At 40.7% G+C, this 20,908-nt stretch overlaps 1 protein-coding gene across 4 annotated transcripts in view; it reads left to right on the forward strand.

Annotated features, from left to right (window-relative positions):
• Jazf1 (JAZF zinc finger 1) overlaps positions 1-20,908 on the forward strand; it is a 327,034-nt gene that overhangs the window by 176,806 nt on the left and 129,320 nt on the right. For all 4 annotated transcript variants that reach the window (XM_078039925.1, XM_078039927.1, XM_078039926.1 and 1 more), the window contains one exon: positions 6,034-6,106. In XM_078039925.1, coding sequence (XP_077896051.1) covers positions 6,034-6,106 — 73 coding nt within the window. The remainder of the gene's footprint in view (positions 1-6,033; positions 6,107-20,908) is intronic.

Here is a 20,908-nt window from a genome sequence, read left to right on the forward strand (position 1 = left end):
GAGCCGCTGGGATTATAGGCATGCGCCACCACGCCCGGTTTACTTGCTCTTTTCCTTGTGTCCACCGACCACCTCTTCCTCTCCCTCTCTTCTTCCCTGCCCTCCCCATTTGTTTGTCTTGGTGTCTCTTATTCACAGTCAAGACTTTTCCTCCAAAGTCTAGTGATCATCCCTTGTCTGTTCTTGGCTCATATGTTAGACCCAGGCAATAAAAGCTGAGAGGAGCCTCTGGAAGGAAGCATGATGGAGCTTGTTGATTGTGGACTTAACTGTCTGAAGATCATTTAATTAAGGAATCACCAGATGTCAGCATCTGGCCATCTTTTTTCTGCTCCCATTTAAACTTAATCAGAAGAGTTCCGCTGATGGGCTGCCAGGGTTCTTGGGAGCAGTAGAGCCCGCACATTACCACTGTAATCCTGTGTTCAGCCCCGGACTCTCTCCTCTTGGGTGTCCTGCTTTGGAGTCCCTCCATCATCTACCTTTTAAGCATTGCCTCCTTGTCTCTTTCAGTCCTGATCCTTCTTTTTGTCTTTTACCCAAGCGGTCACCTCCAAGTCCAGAGCCACTCGAGGCCTTTGCTGAGGCCCTGGCACTGACTCTGGGTCTCCCCCACTGCAGCCACTTGACATTGGAACTTCATCTGCATGCTAGCTCTCTTCCTGTTTGGGTTTTCCATGTTCTAAAACACAGGCTGAAATAACTTTGCTATGTCTCCTTTCTGTTCTATCTTTGAGTTTATTCTTTGTTTCCACATCTGCGAAGGCTTGAATGGTGAAGGAAACAAATGCCTTTGAGGAATCTGCCGTACTTAACCCAAAGTCTTCAATTTTCTCATAAGATGAATTGACAGTGTATCTGCTCCATCTCCCACATGCCAGACTGAGCTGAGGGCTGAAGAGAAACCAGTTCCTCACATCTGAAAAGCGTGACAGGGGAAAAGGACATTCCCAGGTAATGTCCCTTCAGTGGCACAAGTTCAGTGGTGGTGCTTGGAAATGTTGCCTAATAAGGAGGAAGGTGTGACAGACTCTACCCAGGATGCTGAAGAAGGCTACTCCTAACAAACTCTTAAGCCCTGCGGCTTTTCAATTTCAACAGCTGGAGGAAGCCTGCAGACTGTGCCCTTCACTTATTATTGGAATAACTGAGAAATTCCAAAGAAATGGGTGTATCCAGCCCAGATCTCCAAAATTGCTCATCTGGCTGGGTGGACAGTTGCCTCTCTAGGGCCTTCCCACCCACCCACATCCTCTCGGCCTCCTACAGTTGCCATACATACTTAGTAAAGAACTGGTGTCTGGAAGATATGGAATGGGAAGGCCTCTCAAGGGGCATGATGTCACATTTTCCCCTCACTGCTGCTTTTCAGCCTGAGATAACTTGTTTCTGGTAGAAGCCTTGTCAACTTTGCAGAGAGGCTGTGCAGCCTGTTAAATTGACTTCCTTAAATTGTAAGTAGTTTCAGGTATATAAAATACAAAATCCCAGCAAGGTACACCAGCTAGAGCACAGCCAAAGCCCATGGGCTCATTAATTAGCTTCAGCTGACCCAGCAAAAAACTCCAATAGAGTTTACAGGCGAGCTTGAAGATAAAACTTCAAAAAAGGTGTTAGAAATATTGCAAACCTAGACCTTTGCCTGCCTTTGGCCTCCATGTTAGAGATGACAAAGTTGATGAATGTGGGTCTCATGGTTTTGAGCAAGGGAGTTGGTGGTGTTGGCCTTTCGTGAGTCGTATTGCTCTTCTAGTTCCTGTAGAAAAGGGCTCCATTCCTGGTTTCTGACAACTTACCAGTCCCCACCACCCCTAACCTTGAGAATCAATGGGAGGTAGAGCCCTGACAACTTGAGCCCTTATAATTCAATTGAGCCTATCAAATCACGAGTCTCTAAGATCCCATGACCTATGGAAATCTTCTACTCTGTGTGCTGGCTCTAGTGTTAAATAGCTAAGTTCTTACCATGGAGCTGTACATTTGGAATATTACTCTGAGATTATAATATAAAAATCACACGTTGCCACCCACTTTAGAGATGCTCTTTTAGGAACTTTGAAGTAAATTGATGGTTTTTATCACTTGAGTACTTCCAAAGACTTTTTCATATTTGAACTGTTTTAACCTTCAATCAACTTAAGGTCTGAATATACAAGAGAGTGTGCAGGGCGGGGTGGAGGGGGGTGGCTGAAACGGAAATGGGGTCATAGTTCATCAGTACTGGGCTTGGCATTACCCTGCCCTGATGGGAAAGTTTATCTTCCCGTCACTTGTTATTGATGTAGAAGTGGTAGTGTTATGTGTGGCTGTAGATGGCCACATTATAGAAATGGCCAAATTGCCAACTTAAGCGTTGTCATGTGGCTATGAAAAATTTAAGCATCTCTATCCACAGACTACTTATGTGGGTTTTGTATCTGGACAGTTGTAACTGCTGTTCCAATTCTGATTAGGACAGAAAAATATCTGGGAGGTGTGTGCTATGAGCATTTATTTCTTATTAGATTCTCAATTATAGGGACTTATCTGCAAAAATTTTCAAATGACATGGCACACAGTATAAGAAAACATTTTAATGATCATTAATATCCAGTAGATAGTTTCCAGTTTAACCTGATCGTGTTCCTTCTATCCTCATAATCCTCATGAGGAGGACATCATTGTGCAATACCTGAGGAAACCATCCTACCGCAAAATTTCTAGTCTCTTCCCTCTGCAGTCTTTTCCAGTACAAAGTGTATAGCTAGCATCAGACAGTTACGTTTGTCGGGGAAGGAGAAATAATGAAGGCAGCTATTATACTTTTACTGAATGCAAAGCATTCAGTAGGTAATTAAACTCATAAAAATGGTGAGTCATGATCACCACAAAACAGCCAGCCAGGAAGTGAATGACGAAGCAGCTGGGACCAGCAGCTGATGTGGGTTCTCCAGTAGCCGTTCACAGGCCTCTCGAGTTTTGGATGACAAGTGCCTCATCTCATTTTAAGAACTCAAAGTTTTAATGAATATTCTAAAGGCTGTCCAAGGAAATGTTTAATATGAGTGAGTTTAGGCCTGGGAGACATCCATCTATAATTTCTGGTTACAATCAAATCAGCAGAATTTCCATTATTAGGAAAAAAAGAGTCCTGCCCGAGGTACTTCCAGGTGGTCTTTTTGGTCATGGTGAAGGTAGCATTTTGAAGCTTCCAGAAGTCTCTCCCATTTATAATTTGATATGTGAGTATAAGCCTATCATAGGTTATAGAACGTGGTGAAGCACAGTTAGAAAACATTCCAAATCTTGTTTTGAAAATACAATTTTGCTAAACATTCTTGATTCTTTATGAAATGAGATATGATGCAATTTGTGTGACTGTCATGTGCCAAAATCATTTATTGAATGGTTTACTTGAACATCTGAAAAGCGCAGAATTTTATATATAGTACTGTCTTCCTCTTTCCCAGCGAGGTACTAGAGCCTTTTCTGCATCAGTCAGTTTTTGCTTGAGGTAATCACATTATAAGAGGCAAAGATTTATTTTGGCTCATTGTTTCAAAGGTTTCAGTTCAGGCTCATTTGGTTCTGATGCTACATCATGGCAGAGAACGCATGGCAGAGAAAGTGGCGGCTCTGATGGTGGCCAGGAAACAGGAGGGGCTGAGTTCCCAATAACCCCTTCCAGAGCATTCCCCAGTGACCTGGCCTCTTCCAACTAGGCCCTACCTCCTAAAGGTCCCCCACCTCCTAGTAGCACCACAGGTTGTTGACCATGCCTTTAACACAAGGACCTTTGGGGAATATTCCAGATCCAAACTATAACAAGCTTGAAGTAGAAAAGAAAAACATAAATGTATGCGTGCATATATCTGTACACACACGTGCATGTGTGCACACTAGTAAGAGAAATCAAAATCAAGGTAACTTAGAAAGGTAATATTTAAAATATTTTAATAATGACATAATTTGAGAACAAAGGAAAGCATTAGAAGATGGTTTGTGGGAAAACTGTTAGGTTGAAAATCAGTTACAGGAACAGACAAAAGTGAAAGGTATTATTAAAATGTTTATTGGCTTCTTAACACTTTACTCCTTCATATACATTTTTAGACTCAGACTTGTGCTCTTTTCCGCTTGAAATACTAAACCTTATATAATTGTGTCTCACACATCTCTTTTGAAGGAATGGATTTTAGTGAATTGAGTTTGGATTCCTGTCTCGAAAGCAAAGCTCCTGAATCCTTTATAACTAACCTTGAAATAGAACCATTTTGTGAGCACTTGAGAAATTTCCCACAAGGACATTTGCAATCATTGCCTTGTTCTCTCTCTCTCTCTCTCTCTCCTCTCTCTTCATTTTCATGTTTTTCGTCTCCAATCTCTCATTTCTTACCTCGTTAAGCACCTTGAGGACCTCACAGGATTGGAATGTCAGTCACTATTTGCACTCATGGCCTGCCCAGCATGCCAATGCGCCATTTCTTTGGACAAAGCACTTTTACCTGTTGAGCATGGTTCTAATGTCTCCTCTCTGAGTCTGTTCCTCTCAGAAAGGTGGATACAGCCAAGTTAGAAGAGTGGAAGGGTTGTGTTTGCAAACTGTTATCCCTTGAAGAGTGGCTCCTTGTACTCGGAGCCGCTTGCCCTATGTCTAACCTGATTGAGGAGCAGCCTCAATTGCACAAGTCATCATGATAGGGGGAGGAAATGCTGAGTTACTGATCTGTTCTCATTTGCACTGCCAAAAACTCAAGACCCGACTTGATGGAGCCATTCAGGGAATCTTTGTCTCTTGTTTCAGTATTTGGCTTTTAAAGACTTGCGATGGCAGAGACCCAAAGGAAGCAGGATTTCTGAATAGTGTGTCTCTGAAATTCTTGGCATAGGAGAACGATAAAGTGAACATGGGATTCTTAACTTTAACACTGAGAATAAAACTGTCTCTGCTGTCCAGTTTCTGCTGGGAGTCCGAAGCACTGTCAATGGCTTTCTCTGTCGTCTTTTGCAGCCCGTGTTCTCTGCCGCTGGGTCTGCTGCCTTCCCCCGTCACCTGTTAATGCACATGGGGGTTACTGCATGTATCTCACATCTACCACGTGCAGTAAACACTTCCTGTGCAAAGGTGCTTGAAACAACATCTGTCATGACATCAAAGGAAGTGTGACTGCCAAGTGCAGCTGGAGGACTTCTAATAATGCGGTGCTTTAGAGGAGGCTATAATGAAATCTGTGAACCGTCTGAGACTTTTTCTAAGCAAACAGCGTGTGGTCACCTTCCTCCCTTTGCTTCCTCCTTTTGTTATTATTATATAAACATTGTTTTGCATATATTTAGGCAATCATTTCTCCGTGTGAGAAGCTTGAGAACACGTTCCTGGTTGTGAGAAGTACATTTTTTTTGGCACCATGCTAAGAGAAGCGCCACTATGGAATGTCGCCATGAATTCTGCCTTTTTCAGTAGAAAACCCCTCTGGTGAATGTGCTGTTTGTTAACTCTGAACCCAGTATGAGAGTTTCTGATTGAGAGTCTAGAAAAGTTATAATAAACTCATTATACATTTAAAAAGGAGAAGAGCTGCCCTCCAGAATATGAATCCAAACTCAAAAAAAAGCATTCAGTGAACAAGAACAATGCTCAGTAGATTTTCAAATTGATGGAGCTTTCCAATGGAAACTAATTTGTTCCAGCATTGAAGTGGGCATAATTAACAGAGACTTTCTTTCTTAGGCCGATTAACCACCGAAAACCATGCCAACATTGTAACTGTAAGCAGTGAAAACCAATATTTATGAGGGGGATTGTGCAAGGGTTTGGGTGACAGATGGGCATTTTATCACTGTTGATGTTTGGAATTCCCTTGAAAAGTAATGCAATATCTTGTTATTTATGAATGAATGAACAAATGATTGTGCTTTGCTGACTAGGTTTTCTTTAAAAAGACATATTCTAAATTAATCTCTTTCTCTGGTTAGCCTCTATTACTTTATGTGTGGGAACCTCATATATTCTGATGCAAAACCTGAAAAATTATAATTGTGTTTTTATTGCAGATACAGATCCACGTGTTTTAGAAAAACAAGAATTACAACAGCCAACCTATGTTGCCCTCAGTTACATTAATAGGTAAGCCATTTTCAGAATTTATAGCAACCTCATCTGCCACTTATTTACCTTTTAAATGCATATTTTTAGCAGTATAGGGCAACAATGATGCTTTCAATCTTAAAAATGTTTGCATGAGATTATTTTAAAGCAACTTCTATTTGGAGTTTTCGGTTCATCTGTTGGAGATGTAGAATTATAGTCCTGTGCATATGGCTAAAAATGTGACTGATTTATAAGCTCATTCTGGAAGTATTTTGTATGCAGAGTTAGAATATGCTCTTTTGACTTCATAAGGCAATGTGGGAAATTAATGGATTTATGTTGGAGTGAACCTTTTAAATCCTGGGGTGAAGAGGTACTTTATGGATTCAAAACATGGTTAGAATATCAGAATATATCAGGATATAACAAATTGAAATAATTTAATTTCAGAAATTTAGTAGCAGCTCATCTTTTAGTAAAAATATTCTTAGCAACTAACCCCATCTGTGTAGAATAACATGAGTTTTTACTTAAACTGAACGTGTGAGCCCAACTTTAGGGAACCATTTCTAACTTGATATATCAGGTCTAAAAGAAGACTTAGTGTTTCAGCCAACTCAAATAATTAAGGAGACAGTAATTTTTTGGAGAGAACTTGAAATCACCTTAGGTTAAGAAAACACACACTCCCAAAGCGAAAAAGACAAAGTAAAAGCAAAACTAGTTTTTAATGAGAACAAGAAACTCTCTGCTCATAATTCAGCCCATGAATTTCTATTGATTGTCCCCTTTATATAAGGTGAGGAGTGTTTCCAGTCTCTTGGTACCAGAGTTGTGGTTTAGAGCCTGGAGTGGAAAGTTGGGAATGAATTATCTGTACTGTTTGATTCGAGTGCCTTTTTAGGAAACTTGTTCAATTCTTGCCCAGACAGAGCTGTGACTTGGTCATCTGTGCTGTTTGAAGTTCTTCTATGAAGCATGTTTTCAAAAGGATGCATAATATAAACATCTATTTGCATATCTGATTTCCTCATCAGTATTCCCACGAAATGACATAAGAGATCTATAGTTTTTTATTACTATGGTTTTAAAAATCATATCAGATACAAATAAGGATGTGTATGGTTATCTGAGTTTCATCATGGAGCCTGCTTTATCATGGAGCCTGTGTTTTCAGCAATCAGCAAGGGTTTTGAAAAGTCATATCTTAGGCTTATATTAATTTTTATTAGCCTACTAATATTGTGGGATAGATAAATAGGCATGTAGACTAATTATGATATTGAATAGGACTTTTAATAGTGTGGCTATTGTGATTTGGGTAAATTGTCCCTTGTCTTATGTACGAATTTGTGCAATATTAAACCATACTGCTTATCATTTCCAGTGGGTTTATTCAGGCCATGTCCAATCCAGAACATCACATTGGACCTGGACATTTTAATCCCTCCAGTCTCTTTTAATCTGACCCAGTCCTGGGATTGAAAATGATTTATCGAAGAGATGGTCCAGTTGTCCCATAGAATGTTCCCACCCTCTGCTTTGTTCTTCCCCCCCTCAGGGTACCATTTGGTGGTTTCCTCTTTGTCCTATATTTGTTTTAAATGGCAAGTTAGACTTGATCTTGAACTGGATATTTTATTATATTTAGAGACCTGAGAAATAATGACAGAGTAAGTCTGAGCTGGTGGAGAAGTACGCATATGTAGTGGGCCAGTAATTCACTAATGCCCTCTTGGTGAGGAGGACATGTGAAAGTTTGCCCGGATTACCAGCTGCTCACGCAGGATGCCTCTGTGGGGAGCGGGCACATTCCCAACATGGTACTCTCCACACAGTAGACACTCTAGTATTTGTCAATGGTAGATAAAAGCTGAGTAGAGAAAAGAGCTAATCAACTGATGGCTGCAAGCCTGGCCATGGTGGAAAGATGTTCTGGGGTCTTCTGAACCTTTGATAAAAGAAGGGAGTGTCAAAATCCAGATGAGCCAGTACAGATTTTAAAAAATAGTATTATGGGTTAGGTAGAATGAACAACAACATCAACGAAGTTTGACAGCAATATCCTGAATATAGCAGAAAATAATACTATGTTTTTAAAAAAACTAAGTTGAATGAATAAGAGGTTCATTTTTTTTCCTGAACCTCAGGGAAATAAATTCTAATTTTGCTGAGCAGTGAAGACGGAGAAATGATTAATATTGCTCTGTTCATATGTCTGTTAACCCCAATGGACATCTAGGCATCCCAAAATTGAGATGGAACTTTCTTTGGCAGTGACATTGACTAATCATCAGAGAGAGATGGTCTTTAACAAGGAGCTCACGTTTTGGGGTTATTTAAAAGAAGATGAAAGCAGTTGTAGAAATCATTGCCTTTATTTAACTATTTTAAATTGTTATATACTGTTTAACATAATGTTAAAAATCATATTTACAAGTAGAAAGAGAAAGTCTTTGATTCCCTTAAAAGCAGGTCTGTTCGGTGAATGACTTTATGGAAATCGGCTGGATATTGGCTGGATTTTGGATTTTACGTTCAATCTGCTGCAGTACTATATCAGATAACCTCTGGAAAATCTCATTGTACACTTGTGAGAAAATGGGGGCGGGGGGCAAATGACAATACCCAGGGGTCAGTGGGGTCAGACTTGCACAGGTAGGCTCCAGAATCTAATTGCCATATAGCTAGACTTGTTGAGATATTGGAAGTATTCATTAGGAAAGTAGGAGGAGAATTTGGAAGACTAACATTAGAAAAGTTAGGACAGATATAAAAATAATACAGAGTAATTACCATGCCCTCAATAACTGGAGGTTAGCAGCTTAATAGGATCAAACAATAGAAACAGCAGAAGCTAAAAGACGGTGAGAAGAGCAGGAATTCCTGTTAGATCACTACCACGGAATTGGGTTGAGCATACCCAGTGAATCTTAGCATATGCCTCAGGTCCCATGAGGAAGGGAACCTTCACATCTGCAGCCGATAGGAAAGAAAGGGTGGAACACAGGGAGCACACAGGAGGCCGTCCTCCACCATGACTCACCTGCAAGGCAGGGGACAGGTGACTGCAGGGAGAAGTCAGGTGAGTCTCCTCAAAAAGCTTGCTAAGAAGCAAAGGCTACCCCAGGTTCCTTCAAGCTGTTATTAAAGTAGTTCTGGTAGCCATACTGAGGTGACAAGGTAGCTTATTAATAACTTGTGACTCCCCAGAAATAGATAACTAAAAAGGGATAACATACATGACCAAGGCTCTAAATTATACTGTGATTTCAAAATGTTTTTATTAAATAACATGAATTGGAGTTTGCCAATAACTCCAATTCATTTAAACCTTAATGTTTAAAATATATATAGCATTTTATATAAGATGTAAAGAATTATCATGCCCAGTAAATTGCTGCCTTCTTACATTCAACCCTTACCATTCACTGCTTAATAAATTTTTCTTATAACTATACTATAGCTCTACTCTAATTCTCTTTGTTGGACCCCTGCACTGTTTGGTGCAGTAATTATAGATTTCACCTCTAAAAATGTTTTTACTTTGGCTTAATGTTTGCTCTTAAAGTTAGACATCAAATTCTAAAGTGTTTTATAGAAAAGTATTTCCAAGAAATAATCAGTAGCCCTCCTCTACACACACACACACACACACACACACACACACACACACACACACACACACACACACACACACACACACCCTACCTCTTTTACTTGCAGTAGGATACTGAGATCATTAAGGTTGGGAAATCATGAATTAAATGTCTCCTCCCCTCTGCTTGATATGCCTTTTATATCTCTAAAGGGGGCAATATAATTCTAACATGTACCTGATCCCAGGGTGCTTTTTGTTGAACACTAATGGAACTAGTGTTCTGGACACATAATTCAGGGTTGCTGGAGTAATATCGCTTCCACCACCCTCCCCAGTTTCCTCAAGGAACCCTGAAGTCTTTTATGCAGATGGCTTTGTATTTTTTTCTGATTCAAATTGCAGAATTCTTTTTTTCTCATAGTTCACCTGGGACGGAGGCACTGGCTTGATCACCTTCTCTTGCACCTCTTTTAATGGTGATCCATCTACTTCTCATACACTGATCAGACATCGAATTGCCTTCTATTAAAAACGAAGATTTTTCCCTCAAAAACCATCTCTGCTTTTTCCACACCTCCATGTTATTTTCCTTTTATTTCAGAAGTAGAACAATGCAGTGGTTTAGGGTAAGCAGTGGAATTAGACTGTTTAGGTTAAAGTCCCATCTGCTCTCCAAGCTGTGTGACAGAGTTGGCAAGTCTCGGCTTCCGTTTCCTCATCTCTAATAATACCTCCCTAATTGTGAATATTTAATCAGTTGGTGCATATAAAGCACTTGTTCTGCACCTGTGACATAGTCAGTGCTATGTTAAAAAAAAAAAAATCTTTTTATTCTCCATATTCTGCTCCTGGTAAGTCCCCTTTCACTACCAAGTTGCTGATTGGAGGAACACCTGGAGGGGAAGTATTGCTTTGGAATATGACCAGAACAGTTTCCACCAGGAAAGAAGCTCCTTGAGAACAGAGACATCTCCCATCTGCCCTAACTGTGTGTCAGACCCCAGAACAGTGTCTGGTTCATTGTAGAGCCTCATTAAATATTTACCAAAGAACTGAAAAAACTTGTTTGATTCTAAGGATCACAGGGATACTTTCATGAGACATCTAGGAGCCTCTACCCAGGTGTGTTAAAAGACCCATTTCCTTATAATATAACTTTATTATGAATGAAAATCAATACTATACACTTTTATTCAGCATTTACCTGGCCTGCAGCATAAAAAAATGTACTCGGTGATGGCTATTACTAGTTGTCCTACCACAAATAATAGGCAACTGTAGGAGATAGTGGTTTTTAGGCTCCAGGTAATAGGTAGTAGAGGATTACAATTCCCCCAAAAAAATGAAGTTTAGAAGGTGAGAGCCACCAGTCACTCAGCTCTCGCCATCTGAGGATGGTGTCCTCATGTGGCCCAGTGAACAGAGCCCAAGCAGACCATGACAGTGTCTCTCTGCTGAGGAGGTCAAGGAGGCAGAACCCGGGTTGGGGCAGCTAAGGCTACTGTAATTGTGTGTGTGTGCGTTTCTGTATGTACATGTATTGGTGCAGGAAAGGAAGACTGGAGGTAAGGGAGCTGTTCAGATTTCCAGAAGTCCATGATTGAGTGTCAAAGAAAAGCTGCAACAAGGTTGGGAATGGAATAAAGGGACCCTGTGGCTGGAAGTTTCCCACATGGAGACTTTGTTAGAACCCTAGTCTTCTGATTGATAAATCAGAAAGACAACAGAGTAGAAATAAGGACTTTGTTCTAGAATATGACTTGTTCTAGAGGTATCCCAACAACATTTAAAACCAAACCTCCATCAGATCCTCAGAGGAGATGGAATTTGGGGGTGAGTCCTGACAAGTTAGTCCGAAACATTCGGGGTTTCCAGATGTTTGGTCTCATAAAGTATAAATCTAAGCCAACACAAGCTCAGTATAATCAGCCTGTACTGAACTGCCTATTGGAACAAAACTCCATCTGCTTCAGAATGAATTAGGTACCACACTAATATACAACAAAACGGCAAGACCTGACGGAACAGGAGAATCTTTTCTTAGACGAGATAAAGCAGTCAATAGAGACCTTCCCTGGCTTGGCTTAGATGTTGGATTTGGGGAAACAAAGACTTGAAAGCAGCCTTTAGAAATGTGTTCAAGGATTTAAAGTAAAATCTGTATAAGAGGTTGTTTTGAATGAAAATAAAATCAGTCTGGATGCCTTTTTTTTTTCCTCCTACCAGAATGTGAACTATTTAATGAAAGCTTTCTTCCTCTTTTCCACTTTTCTTCCACTCCAAAACCTCGCCTAATCCTCCCAAACTCTCACTCTTGCTGTTTCAGTTGGACTCATTTTTGCCAGATTATAGTCAGTCATAGCCTCATAAAAAAACGCTGTAATTAGCAGAGCTTGTACTGGCCTTCTATTTTATACAAACAAGCCTGAAGCGTTTGATTTTGTTTTAAAATCTAAAAGCAGTGGGTTTTTTTTTTCTTTTTTCACGAAACCACCTGTTTATGGTCTTCTGAGAGCAGTCATTTATTACAGTACCAAACACACTTTCCTATTTTCCTCCTTTGTCTACTGAATCTGCGCACCCCAGACTGAAGTTTGTGGCCTAATGCACACCATAAACATGTTGCATGCTGTTAGGTCTCAAACACCAGACACTGTGCTACCATTTTCTTCGTCTATGTTTTTATGGACATCAGTTGAAACAAAGCTGAGATGGCTGCCTGCCAGGTTTTCCTCGTAATATCTCTCACCTGATTTGGCCTGCTCATTGTGTTCTGTAAAGACCATATACTCTTGAGGGGAACTGGGAAGCTAGAAAGAGCTCTTGGGTGACATTTTGGCTTGCTCCAACATAATTAGGTTGTATTGCTGGCACAGAACACGTGGTAGGAGAGGTGAGTCTTGGCAGTCGAGTGATATGATTCACTTGTTAGACACTGGCCCTCTTAGATTGCCCCAGGAACAAGCCATAGACTATGTGTCAAGCAAGTTACTTATACAACTTAAATTGCTTTTTTTTTTTTTTGATACCAGAGATTGAATCATCGCCCCCCTCCCACTTTTTTTTTTTTAATTTTGAGACAGAGTTTTGGTAGGTTGCTTAGGGACATAATGCCACTTATGGTTCACACATCGATATTTGTGTCTGATCTTATGAACCTTTGAGACAATTTCAAAGCTACGATACATTTTTTCCAAAATTTATTGCAGGCAAGTAACAATCCCATGATGCTAAAATAATCTAGAACAGAATTTGGTTTTCTTCCCCCCCCCCCTCCGTATAGAAACCCACTTTTTGGAGTTTACCATAACACATAGCAGTTCCTGCTTAGACTGATTTCCCCACTGACAGTCTCCAGTGCTACACACACGCGCACGCACGCACGTGCACGTGCGCACATATACATGGTGGTAGAGTGTATTTTGATGTACATGCATGGAATATAACCCATTCCAGTTAGGATCCCATTCTTGTGGGATCCCATTCTAATTGGATACATAATGTGGAATTTCACTGATCATGTATTCATATATGAACACAGGAAAGTTATATCTGATTCATTTTACTGTCTTTCCTTGTCCCATCTCCCCTTCCTTCCCTTCTTTCCCCTTTGTCTTGTCCAACAAATTTCTATTCTTCCCCTCACTACCCTCCCTTGTTGTGGGTTGGCATCCACATTTCAGAGAACATTTGGCCTTTGGTTTTTTGGGACTGGCTTATTTCACTTAGCATGATATTCTCCAGCTCCATCCATTCACTAGCAAATGCCATAATTTCATTCTTTATGGCTGAATAGTATTTCATTATAAATATATAGTTTATTTATCCATCCGTCTGTTGAAGGGCACCTAAGTTGATTCCCTTCGCATTTTTTTTTAATTGGTTGTTCAAAACATTACAAAGCTCTTGACATATCATATTTCAAACATTAGTTTCAAGTGAGTTATGAACTCCCATTTTTACCCCAAATACAGATTGCAGAATCACATACACATTTTTACATACTGCCATACTAGTAACTGTTGTATTCTGCTACCTTTCCTATCCTCTACTATCCTCCCTCCCCTCCCCCCATCTTCTCTTTCTATCCCATCTACTGTAATTCGTTTCTCTCCTTGTTTTTTTTTCCAATTCCCCTCACAACCTCTTATATGTAGTTTTTTATAACAATGAGGGTCTCTTTCCTTTTCCATGCAGTTCCCCTTTTCTCTCCCTTTCCCTTCCACCTCGTGTCTCTGTTTAATGTTAATATTTTCTTCCTGCTCTTCCTCCCTGCTCTATTCTTAGTTGCTCTCATTATATCAAAGAAGACATTTGGTATTTGTTTTTTAGGGATTGGCTAGCTTCACTAAGCATAATCTGTTCTAGTGCCATCCATTTCCCTGCGAATTCCATGATTTTGTCATTTTTTAGTGCTGCGTAATACTCCATGGTGTATAAATGCCACATTTTTTTTAATCCATTCATCCATTGAAGGGCATCTGGGTTGGTTCCACAGTCTAGCTATTGTGAATTGTGCTGCTGTGAACATCGATGTGGCAGTATCCCTGTAGTACGCTCTTTTAAGGTCTTCAGGGAATAGTCCGAGAAGGGCAATAGCTGGGTCAAATGGTGGTTCCATTCCCAGCTTTCCCAGGAATCTCCATACTGCTTTCCAAATTGGCCTCACCAACCTTCCCATTTCTGATCATAGGTGATGGTGGTATCTTAAGACCTTGCCCTCCTTGGCCTATTGTGGTTGGACACTTTGTTTCTGAAAACTCTCCCCACTTAGGCCCATTATCTCCTCTATCCTGATTCTTATTCTTCCTCTTTGCCCCACACTGGCTTCTCCCTAAATCTTGCCTCTAGTGTGTTGCTTTTGTCTGTGTTTGTTCCATGACCTTATTTATCGCCTAGAGAGGATCCCTGACTTCCTAATCCCAGGTTTCCCCCAACCCGCTTTCCTAGCTGTACCACTCTGTGAGTACAGGAATGTTCCATACAGTCTCCATTTATCCAGGGCCTGTCTGTTGTTTCACATCTGCTCCATAATGGCTCCTCTTTCTTGGATTCATAATGTTTACTGGTACCCACCTATTTCCAGGTAGAATGGAGCCCATTGTCTATTGCTTTCCCTCACACCCATTTCTAGTAATTAGGCAGCAGCTCCTAACATATGCACCCTCATCTCCTCTTGAATGCTTCGCTGTCTGCTGTCTGCCCTTGAGGCTCCAACTTCCTGTTCTGAATTGTCCCAAGGGTTCACTAATCTCCCTTTCTGCCTCCAGTGTCTCCACTGCAACCCTGACTAACTACCAGTTGCCATCGAAAGATCTGTCAAAAGAATCATTGTCAGCTCCGTGTTCAGAACCTTCTGTGTGTTGCCCTCTGCTGTGGTGTCCTTCCTTATCCTGCCACTCTCTGCTGGCTGTGGTCATCCTATACATCAAGGTCAACATAAACACTGCCTATTTTATGCAGGTTCCCCAACCTAGGAATAAGTCATTGAAACCTTTAGGTTCTTTTTTTTGTAGTTATCAATGGATCTTTTAATTTATTTATATGCAATGCTGAAAATCAAACTCTGTGCTTCACACCCGCTAGGCAAGCGCTCTATGAGCTTCGTCCCCAGCTCCTAAATCTTCGGGTTCTTTTCCCAAAACTATAACATTAATACAACTTGCTATGACTATTGAATGATATAGATTTTTAAATTACATACAATATATTTAAGATCAGCAGCTTCTCTCTGCAACCCCCTACCAAGCTTTCTACACCAAGTTAATAAATGTCATGTCATGGTGGGCATCCATCCACATTCTTCCCCAGGTGTAGACATGTATACAGGGATTTTATTTGTTGTGACCTTAGCTTTCATAAGTACTGGAGCCTGAAATAAATGTGTATGATATGTATTATACACACGTATTTCTTTTGCTTTTCATTTAACATCTTTACAGGTCAATAGAGATCTAATGCATTCTAAGGTATGGTTGTCTAATGATTTATTCTGCCATCTGCTCTTGACTGGTGAATATTCAGACAGACCCCAGGTTGGTGTGTGTGGGTTTGTGTTCTTCACCGCTAAGAACAATGCTCAGTGTAGATGTTTATTCTCCAGGCCAATATTCTTTCCCTGTCTATCGACAGTATAAAATCCAAATTGGGTTGCCTCCCTCTCCTGCCATTGGCTTCCTGTGGAATAAAAGTGAAATTCCTTACAGTAGCCAGCATGCTCTTGTGCTCCGGGTCACCTCTTATTAGCAGCCCCAGCCAGAGCTACAGCTCCTGCCACTTGTGCACAGCAAGCTCATGTCTGTCCCAAAGCTCTGCTTCTTGCGAGGGCACTCTCCAGAGCTTCACAGAATTCGCTCCCTCCCCTTCTCTGTGTCTGGTCAGATGTCCCCTACTTGGTAGACTTTCCCTAGTTTCAATAGCATCCTATTACCCACCTCTGGGCCTGCACTCTGCTTTATTATTCATAGCACTTATCATTACCTAAAATCACAGGCTTATTTAACTGGTGTGTTGTTGAGTGTCTGTTGGCCCCCATTAGATCATGAGCTCCATGGCGCAGAGACTTTGACCATCTTGGTCATCACTGTTATCCTCGGTTCCTATAAGTGTTACCTAGTAGGTGCTCAGTAAATGTATTTTTAATAAATGCATAAGTGGCAGTCAGTTTTGTGTGTGATTGTTGCCCTCCCTTGATGTGTCTTACTCATCTCCTTCCTGCCTCTTCACACCTGACAGTGATGGCAAATACTTTGCACATGGTATAAAATTACAAAGTAGCAAATTATAACATAAGAGATGACCTTGGAGATCTCCCCCCTCCGCCCTCACCATACACATTTACAAAATGACTCAAGGCGCTACACCTCTCTTATTTCACTTGGAAATTCGGATTGCTGGCAGTAATCTACTTGATTTATCGTTTTCCCCTTATGTGTGGCACCTCGGAGTTAATTAAGACGACCATGAATCTTCCCTCTGTGCCTATAGTGCGTTCCCATTTGCTGAGTACTCTCATATTGCTGAGACTGTTGATTTGGGACTCAAGTTGAAACATTACTTAATTTTCTCACATTGAGGTTCATTATGCTGAGCCTAAAGACTCGTCCAGCCTGTAAAGGTCCTCTCACTGGCAATCTTAATACTTCCGTGCTCCCAGTTTCTAAATAACTTGTTCTCATTTCCTCCACCATAGCCAAGACCTTGGTCATAGGCTCAGAGCCATGCAGCTAAGCCAGGTGCCTGTCCCCTGCAAGACCTCCAGGTCCTCAGCTAAAGTGCAGGCTCCACATCTCTGGCCTGTGCATAGGTGGATTCCAGCAGTAGCAATCTGGACTTAGGACATCCACAGACATGTTGTCCCAAACAACAGGCAAGGCCACCTAGCAATTGGCAGTCAAGTCATAAGAAAGCAGTAACCTAAACTCCTTGAAAGATAAATTAAGTTTTATTGAAATTGTCATGTTAAAGGAGGAGGAAATGCATTCAGAAAAATTTCTTATTCTATCATTTATCCTCTCTTAATTGAGCACCTTCTATGTGCAGGGGCCTAGGCAATGCTTTGTCATTAGCCCTCACGGTGACCCTGCATCCAGAGTGCTCATCTCTCTCTTATACCTAAGAAAATAGACTCTCAGGAGGTTGTGGGCCTCTTCACCTCTTCTGTTCCTTGGGCCCCTTTGGAAAACTGGTAAAAATGTTTGCACTGCTTCCCAAAATGTTATAATTCATGAACTAAAAAAAAAATGCAATTGTCAAAATATGTTACTAATGTGTGATTTAGAAACACCTGTGCTTATTGATTAAGGCCTCAAGTAAGAAAGCGTAGGTCCTGAGTTCAGAGTGCCCATAATTTCCCATTAGTGCTGAATATAAATGTTTTGAGACATCTGCTACCATTGAACTGATCTCAGAACATCTGAGTGACTTCTACAGGGGCAAAATACTGCAGTTAGCATAGATACCATTAAAACACTGATCTCATATATTCATTTCAAAGAAATGCTACCTTTCAGTTATTGGTTAAGAGTGTCCAAGTGAGGGGTCATTTTGTAAGTAGTAAAGCTTTTAGAGGTTTTCAATGCAAATTTGCATGATTCCAAGGTCTTTGCCCCCCCCCACCTTGGATATCGTAGTGCCACCCCATACCAACACCTTGCCTTCTAGAACATTTCCTACATATTTTATGCATCATTACTCTCCCCTGTAGGATAGCCCATGGCAGAAGCCATAATAAAAACTGAAATGGGTATAATTGTTCCTATTTTATAAAGAGCTTTTGCAGATACTTCCACATACTTGGTTTCTTGTGAAATCACACATTCTCTCAACTGAGCCATGATTCTACTTGAACAGATTGCTCTTACTCTATTCCCCCCGCCCACAAAGATCAGAGAAATTCAGTGACTTGCTCAAGTTCACACAGCTAGTAAATGACAAACTTGAGATCTGAACTCCCAAATCTTTTCCTTGTATATCCCTGTTCTTATCACTATTCTGACTTTCCCAGGCACTTGGGTCAAAAGATGTTAGATGACTTCTCTCAATCCTGTATGGAATGGAGGCAAGGCTAAGATAAGGCCCAGGTCTCCTAATCGCCCTGCCTAACACACATTGCCTCTAGAAACCTGAAGCTCATTTTATACACACAGAGCTCTTTAATCAGATGTGCAGACCCTGTGGAATTACCGGACTTGAATAATTTAAAGGCTGGGCTGTATTTTATGTCATTGTCTCTGGCTGCTGATAAAACCAAACTATGAGTGAGGAGGATTTTCTTCATTCCAGCCTAAGCAGGTGGTGATTTAGTCTCTGGTCCTTGCACTCATGTCATCTTGTCCCTGGATCATCTTTCCCTTGCTTGATTCCAGTTAGTGCATTTTCCTTGACAGTTCACTCTGCACCATGGCTAAGGCCATAATGTGACAAGCAGGAAAGAGCCACAGAGAAGCCTTCCCAGTGGCTTCCACCCTTCCTGGTGCTTGAAACTTCCCAGCAGATTCAGGTGACAACATGGGCCTGGGTAATTTACAGATGGTGAGGCCAGCATACAATCAGTCCTTGCCAACTCCTCTCGCCCCTCATGAGATAGGATTCCGCATGCCAAGAGCAGGAAATAGATCTAGCTTTTGGAGCTGTCCCAGCTTTCCTGGCAGTACCTTTTCTCGACCGAGCCAGGCTTAGAAGACAATCTTGGAAATTGAGAGGGTTCAGCAACGGTCAGTGGCCATTCCCCTCAGGAATCACGGTACCATTTGGGTAAATTGTGTGCTCTCTTTACATCAGACACCGTGCAAGTCTGCCTCCTGCCCAGACTAAGTGTTATCATCGTCCTCCTTCCCAGAGAAACAGCGCTGTGGTACATGTGGCCATCTACAGATGCCTCACTAACACCTTCTGCTAGGAAAAACGGAATCCATTGTTGGTGCAAACTTGGGTTTGTTTTCTTTCCTGCATTATTGGGATGAATTCATTTGGAGTAAATCAGCTGAGAAGGTGCTTAGACTTGTTCTTCCCGGTGCCCAAACAGTCCTGCTTTCTTTTATTGCCCATTTTATCATTGTGTTTGGCACCGGTCAGATTTAGTGATGTACAGTTCTCCTGAGCCAAGTAAGGATGATGAAAAGCTGGTCTCTGTGTTGCATTAATCTTTGTTGGACAGCAGACGTATTTTTGAAACCTCAAAGTCAGAATGTCTTTAATAATAAAGGCATGTTATTCTCTTAGCTCATTTACTTTAAAAAAATTTTTTAAAATCATTTTATGATCTTTGGCACAGATTTATTTTAAGGGCTATGGCATCACCATCTTCTTTTCTAGGGTCTTAAAGGGGCTTGGGCATATTTGTGTATAATATCCGTTAGATTTTAATTCAAATTGAAAAAATACCCTAAATGCTACATTTTCTAATTCCCTCAGCACAAAAAACCCTTTGGCCACTAAAAGATGCAAATATTAAAAAAAAAAAAAAAAAATCATGCTCTGGCTGTGAAGCTCTTTCTCTTACTAACTTTTTATTTCCTTCCTAAAATAATAGTGTTTCACCCATGGCTACCTCTTCTTCCATCTGTTAATAAGTTTATTATATGAACTGAATTATAGGGCTAATTCTATTATGTATAGAGTGATTCTAGTTATGGCAAAAAACGTATAGATATTATATATTTTATATCATATATATAATATATAATGCATATGATATATGCAGTACTGGGGATTGAAACCAGGGGTACATCCCCAGCCTTTTTTAAAATTTTTCTTTTAATATTTTTTTCTTTTTGGTGCTAGGGATCAAACCCAGGGCCATGTGCATGCAAGGCAAGCGCTCCACCAACTGAGCTATATCTTCAGCCTTTCTTTTAATTTTTGAGACAGGGTCTTGCTAAGTTGCCAAAGCTGACCTCAAATTTGAGATCCTCCTGCCTCGGCCTCCTGAGTTGCTTGGATTATAGGCAAGTGCCACCACACCTTGCTGAGGCCATGAATATTCTTATATCAGTCTTAGTGTGAACATAGCACTTATTTCTAAAATATTGCTAGAAGTGAAACTGTTGGATCATGGTGTAGTTGTATGTTTAGCTTTTTGAAACAGTCAGTTTTTTTAAGTGGTTGAACCACATTACTCACCTACTAGCCAATTTTGAGACTTCCAGTTGTTTTCCATCCACCCCAACCATTAATACTGTCCATCATCTCAATTCCAGTCAGTCTGGTGGTAGCATAGTGGTATGTAGAGCAATTTATTTTTTGGATCATCTTACCTCTTTAAACTTTTACATACAAATACTAACATAACAATGCTAGGGGTGTAAAATTGAAAGAAGTAGCACCCAGATTTCATAAACAAATGTTTTTTGTATTTCCCTTCAAGTGCTTGTCCACACATGTGAAAAAAAAACTCAATAAACTTTATATTTTGCTTCATCTTCGCATTGCTATTAAGTAGTATGTAATTTTTAATGACTATGACCAATTTAAAATCACAAATATGGCTGGCAAGAAGGTGTTTGTCCATCTGTTTTACCAATAAAAATGCAAGTTTGTGGTGTCTTTTTCTAGCATGAGAAAAGATAGGCAGTCAAAGCTGGGGGATGTTTGCTCCTCCTGTGCCCAATCAGAGGACCTCCTGTCCCTGAGCTAGTTCTGCCCACCTTGGAGCAGGGTGAGGTGGGTCTGTAGCATCTCCCCCAACAGCTGCCAGACACCTTCATGCGCATCTCAGCCAGCTGGTGACTTTAACC

This window comes from Ictidomys tridecemlineatus, chromosome 2, assembly GCF_052094955.1.
Source record: "Ictidomys tridecemlineatus isolate mIctTri1 chromosome 2, mIctTri1.hap1, whole genome shotgun sequence".
In the NCBI taxonomy this organism is placed as follows: domain Eukaryota; kingdom Metazoa; phylum Chordata; class Mammalia; order Rodentia; family Sciuridae; genus Ictidomys; species Ictidomys tridecemlineatus.